We start from the raw sequence: 14072 nt of genomic DNA, 5'->3' as shown, positions 1-14072 counted from the left end.
ACGGTCTCAGGACGTCGGGGGGTGATCCGGTATGTTTGGTCCATTTCAGGTCGGCTGCAGGGGAATGCTGGAACATTTATGCGCTGCAGGAATCAGCGCCATCTTTTTCCGGGTGCTCGGGGAATCCCCGAGGTGGGAGACAGCTTGCCTGAGGCTGGGGATGGTTGGGCACGTCCTTGGCCGCTTCGGCAAAAGGGGAAGAGGAAGAGGGTGGGGAGTTACCTGCAGCCGCCTGAGAAACCATGTATTCTTTGTTTGTTTTGTATTATTAGTTTGCATTTCTGTTGAAGAAAGAGTGGATGCCTTTCGAATGATGGAGGTGGTGCGTCGGTGTGCAGTTGTTTCATTAGTTTGGCAGCCAGTCTCCAGCGATTCCTAGGCAGGGAAGGAGTACTCCTCCCCCTTCCTTGGTCGCTGTTTGCTGCTGGCTGGGTCGCGGGTAATCCTTCCAGCTGGGTCTTAGCTTGTCCTGTTCGCCCACGTCCCAGATGGTGACGGGCACGTTGTTTTCCGGCTCCTCTGACTCCATGTCAAGCGATCCCAAATATAGTCTGTGCTATAGGCCCTCTGGCACTCTTCAGTACTGACATTAGGCATTTAAAAATTTCTCCCCCCTCCCTCCCCCGGTCTATTTTTGCACATACCCACAGCAGGAATATTCTTCTCTCGTTCCAGCGGTGGTTCTGTGCTCTCCGTGCTGCACAGATAATGAGCCATTCTGCTGGGGAATGCTCCTCCCTTATTGTCACGTAGTTTCCTCTGATTGGTCCGTCTTATGTTGCCTAGTGTTGCCTGGGAACGGTGTTGTGATGGTCCTTTGTGTTTCAGAATGTTGAGGGTGTTTTTTCTGATTGGTCCGTCATGCGAGGGCGGGGCAGAGAGACATGGTCAGTGTTGTGGCTTCACCACCATGAATCCATGAACCCTTCAGTGAGTGACTGAGTGACTTCAGAACGTTGTCTTCAGAATGTTGAGGGTGAGTTTTATTAAAGTAGATGCCTAGCAAGATGCACATGTAAATTCTAATTGTTGCCAATTTGCATCAATAATTGATTAGCGCCCAATTATCAGTGCTAATTAGTTGATTATTCAACTAAATTGCACACAGAAATTGGGCATGCACTCAATTTTGTGTGCCATATATAGAATCCAGGGGATAACGTGCCCACATGTATAACTTGCACATGCAGTGTGCAAATTGTGAGTCTATGTAAAAATAGACCAGTACAACATACACTATGTGCTGATTGCCAAACACACACATCTGTTCTTACGAGCTTTTCTTTTTAGGCATTATTATTGCACAAAAAACTAAAAAGAAAAGCCCTTAAACTAACTAACTAACTAAGCTAACTATGTCTGATCCTGTTTCATGTTAGTCCTATTATTAGGTTTCAATTTGGTTCACCTCATTTATTGTATTTATGTTTATATTTGATCATTTTACTATTGTTATGCTGTTAACAAAATTGTACATTTTATGTTAAAAGGTGGTTAATAAATCTTAGTAAATAAAACAGTTTTGCAATTAGCCAGTGTCGTAGCGAGGGCGGCTGATACCCAGGGTGGGTCGCCGCTGCGCACCCCCCCCCCCCCCGGAGCGCATTCTTACTAGCATAGGAAAGCGGGGAGAGGGCGGGAGGGCCGATCCGCCCCAACTGCACGTCGCTGGGAGCTGCGTCGGCTCCGCTGGTTCCCTGCTCTCTCTGCCCCGGAACAGGAAGTAACCTGTTCCGGGGCAGAGGGAGCAGGGAACCAGCGGAGCCGACACCCCCCCCCCCCCCCCCCCAGCGGCATGCACCTGGGGCAGACCGCCCCACCGCCCCCCCCTTCCTACGCCACTGCAATTAGCACATCTTAGTAAAAATACACTGGTATAACACGCCCACACATATGCCCCCGGGATTCTATATAGCGCACCTAGAGATCCGTGCCAAATTCCAGGCGGATTCTATAACAATGCACGTAACTTAACAAGCTAATGAACGCTGATAACAGTACTTAAAAAGCAATAATGAGCACTAATTGACAATAATTAGAATTTGCAAGCACAACTCCCTAAGTATATTCTGTAATGCACTGCGCCTAACTTCTAATGTGCGCAGACAAAAAGGGGCGTGGTTATAGGTGGGGAAATGGCCTTTTCATGGGTTTCTGAAATTTACACGTGTAGTTATAGAATATGGCCCTCTGCACCTAAATCTACACGCCGGGTTTTACACATTGCTTTCATTGGTGTTAAAGGATGCACGTAGTTTTAGGTGCTGGGATATCAACAAAGCGCATTCCATATACCGCGCCTAAGTCTAGGCACCGCTTATAGAATACACTTAGGCAGAAATGTTTTCAGGGCAGATTTTTTAGGCGCCATATATAGAATCCCTCCTATAGCATTCATGGGGTGTGCGTGGTTTATAAAAATGCATACAACACACACGTTATATCAGTGGTGTAGCGAGGGGGCTGCCACCCGGGGCGGTTCGCCGTTGCACCCACCCCCCGGGTGCAGCACGATGACATACCCCCCCTCAGCGCATCGACACCCCCCCCCCGACCCAGTTTCCACCCTCTTCCGTCCAACCAGCTCCCTACCTTTAAAAAATATCGGAATCCGAAGCGAGGCACAGCGCCTCGCGCCTGCACGTAAAAGAAATGTGCAGCGTCTCATTTGGCCTTCCCTCACTCTGTCTGTCCCGCCCTCCGCTGACGCAACTTCCTATTTCCTCAACTTCCTATTTCCGCAAGGGCAGGACAGACAGAGCGAGAGAAGGCCCGATGAGACGCTGCACATTTCTTTTACGTGCAGGTGCGAGGCGCTGCGCCTCGCTTCGGATTCCGATATTTTTTTTAAAGTAGGGGGAGCTGGTTGGACGGAGGAGGGTGGGCACTGGGGGGGGGTGTCGATGCGCCGAGGGAGGGGAGCTGGCAGGGAGCGCCCCCCCCCCGAGCTGACACCCGGGGCGAACCCCCCTCCCCCCCCCCTTGCTATGCCACTGCGTTATATGAATGAAAATAATGTATATACCTCTTTTGGAGCAGGTGTACATTTATTTCCAGAGAAGCTAATGCCTGCTTGTCTGCCTTCTCCCAAGCCAAGCCAAATGCACCAACTGACATGCTAGACTTCCATGACTCACCTGCAGTGTGTCACCTCTTTTCCCCAGATATACTGGAAACAAGAGGAAAGGAAAAGGTGTGGGGGGAGGGGGTGTGAATACTTCATAACCCTTGACAGAGATCCAATCTACCGCATCACCACAGCAGACCAGGAGACAGGCTAGGAGAGGTTGCACTGAAGGTTTCTTTTTTGTTGTCATTATTCCTTTTCCAAACCTTCGGCCACATTCAGGCAGCTTACAGTACCTCTGGCCCCCTCCCATAAGTAAACGAGAAGAACAGCAGACACTGCAGCCATAACTCCTTAAAAGGATTGGAGGGGCGGGGGGACAGTCCCATCACCACCGGGTTTAATACCCCTGGGCTCTTTGGATCAGTCTCCACCAATCACAGCTGTCTGTTCCCAAGAAGAGAGAGAAATCAGCCTAAAGCAGTGCTGCCTGCAGCATCCCCCTCACTCAGTCTGTCTGTACTTCACTGGGAATCTGAGCCTACAGCTTTTCTAGGAACATCCTACTCAGTTTCTGCACCAAGCAGTATCTGTATCATCTGCTGGAGCCAGAGAAATACTAAGGAGCTGAAGGCAGCACATTTCCCTATAAGGGGTATGAAGTCAGAGAATGTTATTACATAGTCAATACCAGAAACAAACTCACCGGCTCTGATCGCTAATTGCATGCAAATGCATGCAAACAAAGGTCTCCCGCATTCCTCCCTTATGATCAGCAGGTAGCACGTCAAACAAGGGCTGGCATTAGGGTTTGCCAAACAAGGGAGGAATGGGGGAGACCAGCAGAAGAGGTTTCACAGGTCCAGGATTTTCTCCTGGACCTGTCAAACCTAAACTCACCCTCCCTAACACTAAAAAGACCCTGGTGGTCCAGTGGGACCCCTAGCCCCACCTCCAACACTGAAGAGATCCTGATGGTCCAGTGTGACCGCTAGCCCTCCTCACCATCACTGGCATGGCACCCCCCCCCCCCCCACAGCCTACCTTGAAGTTGGAGGAGGGAGGGGGCTAGCACTCCCTCCCTCCTCTACGGGTGCCTCCTCAAAATGGCAGCTCCCTGCCCATCCTGGGATGTGCTGGGTGGGGCTTAAACCTTATATGGAAGTTAAGCCCCAACCAACACATCCCAGGTTGCACCGGGCAGAGTGTCGCCATTTTGAGGAGGCGCCTGCAGAAGAGGGAGGGAGTGCTAGTCCCCTCCCTCTCCAAAGTAGGCTGGGGGGGGGGGAGGGGGTGCCAGTGAGGGTGAGGAGGGCTAGCGGTCCTGCTGGACCACCAGGGTCTTGGTAGTATTTTTTTTTTTGGGGGGGTGCAGGCTTAGGTTTAACAGGTCCATGAGAACATCTTGGACCTGTCAAACCTCTCCTGCTGTTTGACAGGTCTGGGCTATTTTTTTTTTTTTTTTTTGACAGCCCAGACATGTCAAACAACTTCTGTGGGAGCATTGTGCCTTGGATGCATGCCCAAGCACAGTCCTCCTGCAGACGTATCCCTATAATTGAAGCTAATAGCACGCTTAAATTTGCATGCTATTAGCTTCGATCATAGGGGCGTTGTTTCCCCACACTGTTCCGGCCCTAATTTTAGAGCGCTATTCAGAACAGCGTGGGGGATTTGATCATCTGCCTGCAAGATTCAAATCCCACTTTAACTTTTTTTTTAAATAATTTTTATTGTGAGTCCTCCAGAAACAGAGAAATACCTACTGTACCTAAATATATAGGCCACCTGCAAGCCTGAAGACTGTTGACGTTGTGTACGTTCAAGTACTGTATGTATTTTTGTGTTCCCTATTACAAAATTAAAAATTAAAGTGGGATTTTAAAGTCCACTGCACTAACCACTAGGCTGCCCCTCTGCTCTGCAGGGACGACTGTGTGGCTATTCTTCTAAGAATGCTGGCAGACATTTTTGTGTCTGCTTTTTTACCTTGTCCCGACATATTTCCTGTTGGAGATGAGCGTCCATTTTGGACTTTATGAGCTGGACATCTCTATTCCGACTTGGACATCCTTTTCAAAATGTCCCCCCAAGTGTCTTTACAAAATATGCTCCCAGAATCAGCTCCAATAAGGTTCAAATTTACTTTTGCTCAGGAATAGATATAAAATGTATGGGTGTGAAGTACCCATATTTCATGACTCCACCTACACTACATGCAGAACATGGAACATGTAAAAGCATGTGCCTTCTTGTCACCACAAATAGCTTTGTGTGTATACTGTGAAGTAATTTTATTAAAAAAAAAAAAAAAAAAAAAACTTTTCTGTAGAGTAAAACAGAGTTTAAGTGCAGAAAAATCTCTATACAATTACCTCTCAAATGTGTAATTCGCATTAATATAGGTTAGTAAATGAGGCCCTCGGTTTGTACCCGAGGCAATGAAGGCTGAATTGGCTGCCCAAGGTCACAGAAAGGGTTAGTAGGATCTACCGTATTTTTTGGACTATAAGACGCACCGGACCATAAGACGCACCTAGGTTTTAGAGGAGGGAAATAGGAAAAAAAAAAAATTCGGACTATAAGACGCACTTTTTCCCTCCTCTAAAACCTAGGTGCTCCGGTGCGTCTTGTCCGAATCCCTCCCCCTGGCCCTGTCACGACTTCTCCCCTTACTCACGCGATCTTCCCTGGTGGTCTAGTGACGTCGGGGCAGGAAAGAGCCCCCTTTTTCCTGCCCAGCGCGCTGCTCTCCATCCTCCTGTATGCTGCCTGTGACGGTCTCGGCGAGATTCAAAATGGCCGCCGAGAATTGACGTCTCGGCGGCCATTTTGAATCTCGCCGAGACCGTCATCACAGGCAGCATACAGGAGGATGGAGAGCAGCACGCTGGGCAGGAAAGAGGGGGCTCTTTCCTGCCCCGACGTCACTAGACCACCAGGGATGATCGCGTGAGTAAGGGGAGAGGTCGTGACAGGGCCGGGGGGAGGGGAGGTAACCCTAGGGAGGGCGATCCTGAGCTCGGAGGGAGGGCGGGTGGCCTGCTAAACTCTACCTTCGGACTATAAGACGCACCCCCCATTTTCCTCCCAAATTTGGGGGGAAAAAAGTGCGTCTTATAGTCCGAAAAATACGGTAAATCCTGGCTCTCCTGTTTTTCTCTCCACTAGGTATTCCTCCAGGCCTACACCTCAAAGGAAGCATACCTTTTATTTATTTAATATTGCAGCACAAGGTATTGTACTTTGGACAAGAAAGTTCAAAATCAGCAAAGGAAAAATGGTTCTGTAGCATAGAACTATTACATACCTTGTCACTAGGGAGTCACTTGCTGACGTCAGACAGCCAGTATACAGAAAAAGATCAAGCACCAAAAAATACAAAATAGAGACCAAGAAAAAGAGGCAGAAAAATATAGGAATGATCCCAATTATACTGGTCAGAACCAGCCTGATTAAAAAAGAATTTCCAAGAGCACCTTGCTATATTTCCTGAGCACATTATGAAGAGCAGGAGGTTCTCTTTGGCCCAATGTGTGTGCTGAGGTGAGCACCAACAGTAAATCTGAGATTGAGTTCATTACCAATATACCCTGGTTTTCTAAAGCAGTTCAAAGAAAGGAGTTTCCAGTGCTTTGAAATGGAGCAGAAGCAGCCCCAAGCTACTGCTCATTCCAAAGCTCTGAACAACCAGATCACACCACACTTACTGGTTTCAGGTTTACTTATCCTCCTTTGCAGGTGCTGCCTTATTCTCTTCCGTTTGGCTGTCAAAAATCCAAAGTGAAACACAATAGAGGAAACTAGTCTAAAAGCAGCACAAGGCAGTCCAAAGAAGCAGAATACATATCTGGTGTTAAAGCACTTTAATCTATAATAATATGTTTACACAAGTCCGATGTGAATCACATTTCACCCTATCAGCGGGCTGCGTCAGGGGCAGTGTGATAGCGCCACTAACACACAAAAGATGTTCTAAACAGAACATCAAAACATAAGTGCAGCAGAGTCACTTCAAAGCAACTGAGGTCAACCGTGATTTCTTTCTCTAGCACCCCACTCCCTCTGACACAACTTCTCTCCCTCAACTGCGTCCCTAACGCTTTAAGTAGGAAGGAGTGGAAGGGTGGAAGAAAGATCATAACAGGAGGTTAAAGTAAGTCTGTTTAGAAGGCCAACCCAGGAGGAGCTGAACTAGAGACTGCAAACTTCTTAAACCTTGTTGAGTAGACTGGATGGACCATACAGGTCGTTATCTGCTGTCATCTACTATGTTACTATATTGTTAAAACCACACAAATGACAATATATTTCCATTTTTGAATCAAATTATGCTGAAATGCTATTTAAAACTGTTAAAAGTAAACTTAAATCTATAAGGCAGTGGTTCTCAAACCTGGTCCCGGAGGCACCCCAGCCAGTCAGGTTTTCAGGATTTCCACAATGAATATTCATGGGCGATATTTGCATACAATAGAGGCAGTGCACGCAAATCTCTCCCATGAACATTCATTGTGGATATCCTGAAACCCTGACTGGCTGTGGTATATCCAGGCCAAGGTTTGGGAACCACTGCTTTAAGGACTGGATTCAGTAAATGATACTCAAAAAATATGCACCATGCGTGATTCTATAAAGTACTACTACTACTACTACTGTTTAGCATTTCTATAGCGCTGCAAGGCGTACGCAGCGCTGCACAAACATAGAAGAAAGACAGTCCCTGCTCAAAGAGCTTACAATCTAATAGACACAAAAAAAAGTAAGCAAATCAAATCAATTAATGTGTACAGGAAGGAGGAGAGGAGGGTAGGTGGAGGCGAGTGGTTACGAGTCAAAAGCAATGTTAAATAGGTGGGCTTTCAGTCTAGATTTAAAGGTGGCCAAGGATGGGGCAAGACGTAGGGGCTCAGGATGTTTATTCCAGGTGTAGGGTGCAGCGAGACAGAAGGCACGAGGTCTGGAGTTGGCAGTGGTGGAGAAGGGAACAGAAAAGAAGGATTTATCCATGGAGCGGAGTGCACGGGAAGGGGTGTAGGGAAGGACGAGTGTGGAGAGATACTGGGGAGCAGCAGAGTGAGTACATTTATAGGTTAGTAGAAGAAGTTTGAACAGGATGCGAAAACGGATAGGGAGCCAGTGAAGTGACTTGAGGAGAGGGGTAGTATGAGTAAAGCGACCCTGGCGGAAGACGAGACGGGCAGCAGAGTTTTTAACCGATTGGAGAGGAGAGAGATGACTAAGTGGGAGGCCAGCAAGAAGCAGATTGCAGTAGTCTAAACGAGAGGTGACAAGGGTGTGGATGAGGGTTTTGGTAGAGTGCTCAGAAAGAAAGGGGCGGATTTTACGGATGTTGTAAAGAAAGAAACGACAGGTCTTGGCGGTCTGCTGGATATGAGCAGAGAAGGAGAGAGAAGAGTCAAACATAACCCCAAGGTTTCGAGCTCCCATTTTATTCCTATGGGCCCTGTTGCAGATAAATCGGGCTAACCTTTAGTAAAAGACCCCCTAAACTTGATACAATACGTCACTTGCCTTGTATGCCTATATGGTAACAGTGAGGTCACCTGAGCATTTTTTCAGATTTTTGCTAGTTATTATTTGAAAAGTTTCTTCTCCTTTACCTTTCTCCCTGACACACCGAGGAGCTGATGCAGAAAGCCACATGATAGAGACCAACATGGCTTCTAACATGAGGTTTCTGCAAAATAAGCAATAAAAATCACTGTAGTAATCTGCAGCTCATTGAGACATGTCATCCTTCCTGTCAGTGACTGGCTCACAAACTGACAGAAAGGATGACATTAAAAAACAGTTCTGGGTCTTCACCGGCCCCAGCCCCCGACCTGCTGACCCCCCCCCCCCCCCCCCCGCACATCCGTATTTGAAGGTACTGACCCAGCCCCCTCTCTTGAGATTAGCTGACACCCCCCTGCCCCGACAATCTCTGGTCTAGTGGCTTGCACCCGACCCCAACATTAAAAAAAAAAAAGCATCCTTGGTGGTCTAGTGTAGCTCCCTCCCCTCTATGAACCTCCCCAGACCCACCTCTTTCACTTCAAATCTGGCCAGGCAGGAGCGATGCTGTTGCCTCCAATGCCACCAGGATCCAAAATGGCAGCACAACACACTGTTAGTGGTCAGGTGCCACTGCCACCATTTTGGATCCTGGCAGCGCTGGAGGCAGGAGGAAGTGGGCATCATTCCTGCATGATCTGATCTGAAGTGCAAGGGGCAGATCTGAAAGGGTTTATTTATTTGTTACATTTGTATCCCACATTTTCACACCTATTTGCAGGCTCAATGTGGCTTACATAGTACCGTGGAGGCATTCGCCAACTCCAGTGATGAAACAAATACAAAGTGATGTTATGGTCGAATAAGATTCATGTGTTACAGACACATTAAAGAATCGTAGAGAAAGGGAGTTATATAGGGTTCATTACGGGCTTTGGTTTCGTTGTGTTACATGGTTCAGGCGCTTAGGCTAGAATGATAGGGTATGCCTTGTCGAACAAGTTGGTCTTTAGTGATTTCTGGAAGTTAAGGTGGTCATATGTTGTTTTCACAGCTTTTGGTAGTGCATTCCACAATTGTGTACTCATATAGGAGAAGCTGGATGTGTAAGTTGATTTGTACTTGAGTCCTTTGCAGCTAGGGTAGCGAAGATTTAAGTATGTTTGTGTTGATCGGATTGTGTTTCTAGTTGGTAGGTCTATGAGGTCAATCATATATCCCGGGGCTTCGCTATAGATGATTTTGTGGACCAGGGTACAGATTTTGAAAGCAATCCGTTCTTTGATAGGGAGCCAGTGCAGTTTTTCTCGAAGGGGTTTGGCGCTTTCATATCGTGATTTTAAAACATTGGTATCGGGGCATGGTGGGAGGGTCAGGGCCACTAGACTACCAGGAATTGTCATTGGGGGGGGGGGGGGGGAGAGTGTCAGCTACTCTCCAGGGAGGGGGTTGGTTCATTACCTTTGGCTAAGGATGTGATGGGAGGGAGAGAGGTAGTCGGGTCCTGTTGAGGGGAGGCAGCAGTCGGGTGGTCACATGTGTGGGTGTCAGCCAGCGGTCGGGTTGAGTTCTGTTGGAGAGGGGAGCTGATGCAGAAAACTGCCAAACAGTTGGGCTAATGGGCCCAATGCACCGCCTCAGACCAGTGGTACTTTGTTTTAGCATTGTGTTGGTGTGATAGACATCAGCACACACCTTTACATCTGCTGCAGATAACTCAAGCTAAGCTTTAGTAAACAACCCCCTAAAAGCAGAGGCGGACTGACCATTCAGGCAACTGGACAGTGCCTGAGGGCCCACAGGCTCTGCCCGGTTGCCCCTGTCTGCCGCTGCCTGTGTCAGCTCCAGCTGTGGTTTAAAATGGTGGCCACGAACTCTCGTGAGACTACCATGAGAGGTCGCAGATGCCATTTTAAACTGTGGAGCTGACACAGGCAGCAGCAGCAATAGGGATGGAAGGAGGAGGAAAAAGGGAGATCAGGGGCCATGCTGCTGGACATGGAGGAAGGTAAGGGCTGCGGGGATGCGTATGAGGGGGCGGCGGTGGGGGGACCCAGGGTACTCTCAGTCCACCCCTGCCTAAAAGAAAATCTGAAACAGTAAGCAGGAAAACCACTGCATAATCCTGAGGGAAAGATTAAAAACAGCAGCTATAACTGCAAAATATGTCAATTTGCCACTAGGCAAGAAACATAACCTGACTAGAGACAGCCTGGACCAGAACCTGGGAACTGTACTTGTTATTCAACTTATTTTACTGTTGGTGCTGTTATTCTGTAAATTATCTCCATCAATCCTTTATTTATTTATTTGCTGCATTTGTACCCCACGTTTTCCCACCTATTTGCAGGCTCATTTTGTTTTAACTGGTAAATATTATTACTTTGCAACATAAAAACTGTCATGCCCACAAAGTTATTTTAATCTCTCTCTCTTGGCTAAATTTCCCATTATAATGTTTGCACAACCTACAACACTCCAAATCAAACATGGTCTTGTGAATAGGGCAGCAAAGTACGAGCTCTGACCTCCTCAGCCCACAGTGAGGCTAAGCCTTACTTGCTACCAATATATTAGTAGGCAGAAACAGTAACGACACTGTCTACTATCACAGAAGCCCTCCAAGACATAAAAGAAAGCTAAGAAAATCGACAGTGTTTAAACAGTTCTCGTGCCAACTGTCCAGCGTAAACCACGTCATTGCCTACCTCCCTTTCTGCCTTCCACCTGTATGTGTGGCCCTTGCTTGGAAGTGATGATCCTCTCACTCTTCCACGTCCCAGCACCTCTGATGCTCTCCAGCTCCCCGTCTAAGATGTGCCTGAGCTGGGAAACGGCAGACTGATGCCTCCGGCAAGGGCTGATTTGCCCCAGGGAGAAGGGAAAGCGCAATATTCTCCTGCCCCACATACCGAATTCTACCCTCACCGCCACCCCCGGCTGCTGCAAGAATACCCAGCACAAGGATCCAAAACGCACAGGAGGCGTGACAGGAACCAGCCAATCAGGACCCAGTGAACGTCGCCACCTCCCAAACACCAATCAGACGCTGAGTTCATTTAAAGGGTCGGAGGGCGGGGCGTGCTAGGATGTGTGAATGGCTGATCCGGCAATGAAACGTAGCGCAAGCGGCTACGCTGTTAATATGGACAAAGGGTCTAATTGTACCTTACTTTTATTTTTAAATACAACCGGGCGTAGAATAACTCTCAGCTAAGCTACTGAATCCTCTTAGCGATTCAGGATCAGTTTCGGGGTTTACGTGTTTATCAAACTATTACTGCTTACGGTAGTATTCTGAGTTTTTTTTGCAGGTCTGTTTTCTTAACGAGAAATCCAGGACTAACACGCCCCAGAGCACAGCGTAAAGCCGATTGTGGTCAGGCGCCAGGTGCAGGACCCTGGACAACGGAGCTCACGATCGCTGCAGGAAGATCAGATCTATTATTCTGTATCGTTAAGCAAAAAAACAAAAACACTCCCTCAAAAGAGACACACAAACAAACGATTAGGTTAAACACTACAGCTTATAAGGAAACAGCTCAAAAGAATTAAGACATTAGGACGAAGTAAGAAAAATATACGAGGCAGCAGAACTCACAGAAGGAAACAAGATAACCAAGAAGAAAGATTGCAAACAACAGCTAACGTTTTTATGTAAGATCTGCGGGGAGGGGGGGAGAGAGCAGCTATCAGATATTGGGGAAATACTTGCACTTTCAGCTTTAGAGACATCTCCACTGACGTCCTGGAGGGGCCCCCAACAGACAAATTAAAAGAACATGTCGCTGGAGCTCTCTACATTCTCAGCCCAGTCTTTGCATGCGCATCTGTTGCATCATTGTTGACAAGACAAGCAGCAGGACTGCCTGACAACAGTGTAGCCTTACTACCATTACCACGCTCAGCTCAGTTAGCATTTCTGAAATATCACCAGTTTAAAGATTTCTGCACTATCCAAATAAACAGTAACAGCTGAAATCTTTCACTAACTGTGCCAGCAGCATCCTTTTTAAATGTGTTTGTGGATGATCATGGAACGTCACAAGGTCGGCTGGAACCATCCTGGTCGTTGGTGGAAATATCATCAGATATAGGAATCTTTGTGGACAGCTTTGACACATAGAGCGAGCAGCTGGGTTTTGAAATTGTTCAACTTTTATCATCTTTTGTTTGACCCTCGGGTTTTTCAATACATCCAGGCTTGGATAAGACTAGAGCCCACTAAGTCTAGAGGTTACAGTCTCTCTTCAAAGGGGAGTTAAAGGAGGGGGAGGGGTATGGTTGTGGGGATTGGGGTGTTATTTGGAAACATAATTCTGTTGTTGTTATTTCTTTCATTGTATGTTGGCCTTTCAATAAAAAATATATAAAATGTGATATATTCACACTGCATGTTCATATATTAGATATATGCACATAATCATATTATACAATGATGAAGGAAGGTGTTCAGTATATATATCTACATTATTTTCATATACAACTCATGTAGATATATGACATGAACAAAGTGAATCTGACTACATCCTCCGTATCAGCCTGTGTAAAACGTGGCAGAGAACTACAGGCACAAGCACATCAACAACAAAACAATCGATAGATCACACATTTGTTTTTAGTTCTGTTAAAAAAGCGTGCACGCTCATTTTCCCCATCCACTATCAGAACTTGGACAGTGGCAGAGCCCGGAGCTAGTTAGCAACTGCGTCCCTTGGGCTCAGCTCCTCAAATTTCCGAAAAGGCAGCGTTGCTTGCGTGTCAGGAAACGAGCCTTTGTAAAATGGCAGCAAAAACTTGCTCCCAAATATGTAAGCACACATAAATAAATAAAAACTAAAGTGGAAACTGTCCCCCTCCCCCGCAATGATTAAAAACCCTCAGCCCAGGAAAATTCTCAACATGCATTCTAATCTCAGCCCTGTACTTAGAAGACAGCGGCTGTGCACGGAGGCGGGCAACCAGTATGCAAGTCCTATGGACGTTTCATTTATTACAGATCGCCTATCTCAACAATCCTCAGTGATTATCAATCAATGTGAATGTTAAAAGAAATTTCTTATCATTAAGCTAAAAAATAGTAACATTGCATAAATCCATAAAAACACAGTCCCTCATCCCACCTCTTCATAGTCTTGACAAACAATATTTATCACTAAGCTGAAACATGGGGTATCATCTTTGTTGCTCTATTTTCTGTCTGATTTTTCGTTTTGCTTTATGACACGTGTTTTAAAGGTGTGAGCCACATATTTGGAAACTTATAGGATTTGATGGATTAAAGCACCCCCCCACCCCCGAGATTGAAGGTTCATAAAGCAATTGCTGTATTCTGCCACAGAAAGTTTCAGAAATGTTTAAATATTATGGAAGGGTAGCTGGCAGGGAGATGCTGGAGTCCTGGGGACCCCCCACTGGGTTTCTGGGAAGTCATTGTCCCCCTCCACCCTCGGGGTCCCCTCCTTTGAGAGGAACCGTCCCTGAGACA

General features: G+C 46.9%; 1 protein-coding gene across 1 annotated transcript in view; it reads right to left on the bottom strand.

Moving 5' to 3' along the window:
- Positions 1 to 11567, bottom strand: part of GCAT (glycine C-acetyltransferase) — an 82921-nt gene extending 71354 nt beyond the window's left edge. Inside the window, exon 1 of the mRNA XM_030208029.1 lies at positions 11293 to 11567. Within this exon, the coding sequence (XP_030063889.1) occupies positions 11293 to 11494 (202 nt within the window). The 5' untranslated portion in view covers positions 11495 to 11567. The remainder of the gene's footprint in view (positions 1 to 11292) is intronic.
- Between the last annotated feature and the right edge of the window lie 2505 nt (positions 11568 to 14072).

This window comes from Microcaecilia unicolor, chromosome 1 (assembly GCF_901765095.1).
Source record: "Microcaecilia unicolor chromosome 1, aMicUni1.1, whole genome shotgun sequence".
Classification (NCBI taxonomy): Eukaryota; Metazoa; Chordata; class Amphibia; order Gymnophiona; family Siphonopidae; genus Microcaecilia; species Microcaecilia unicolor.
This window is presented reverse-complemented; position numbering and strand designations above follow the sequence as displayed.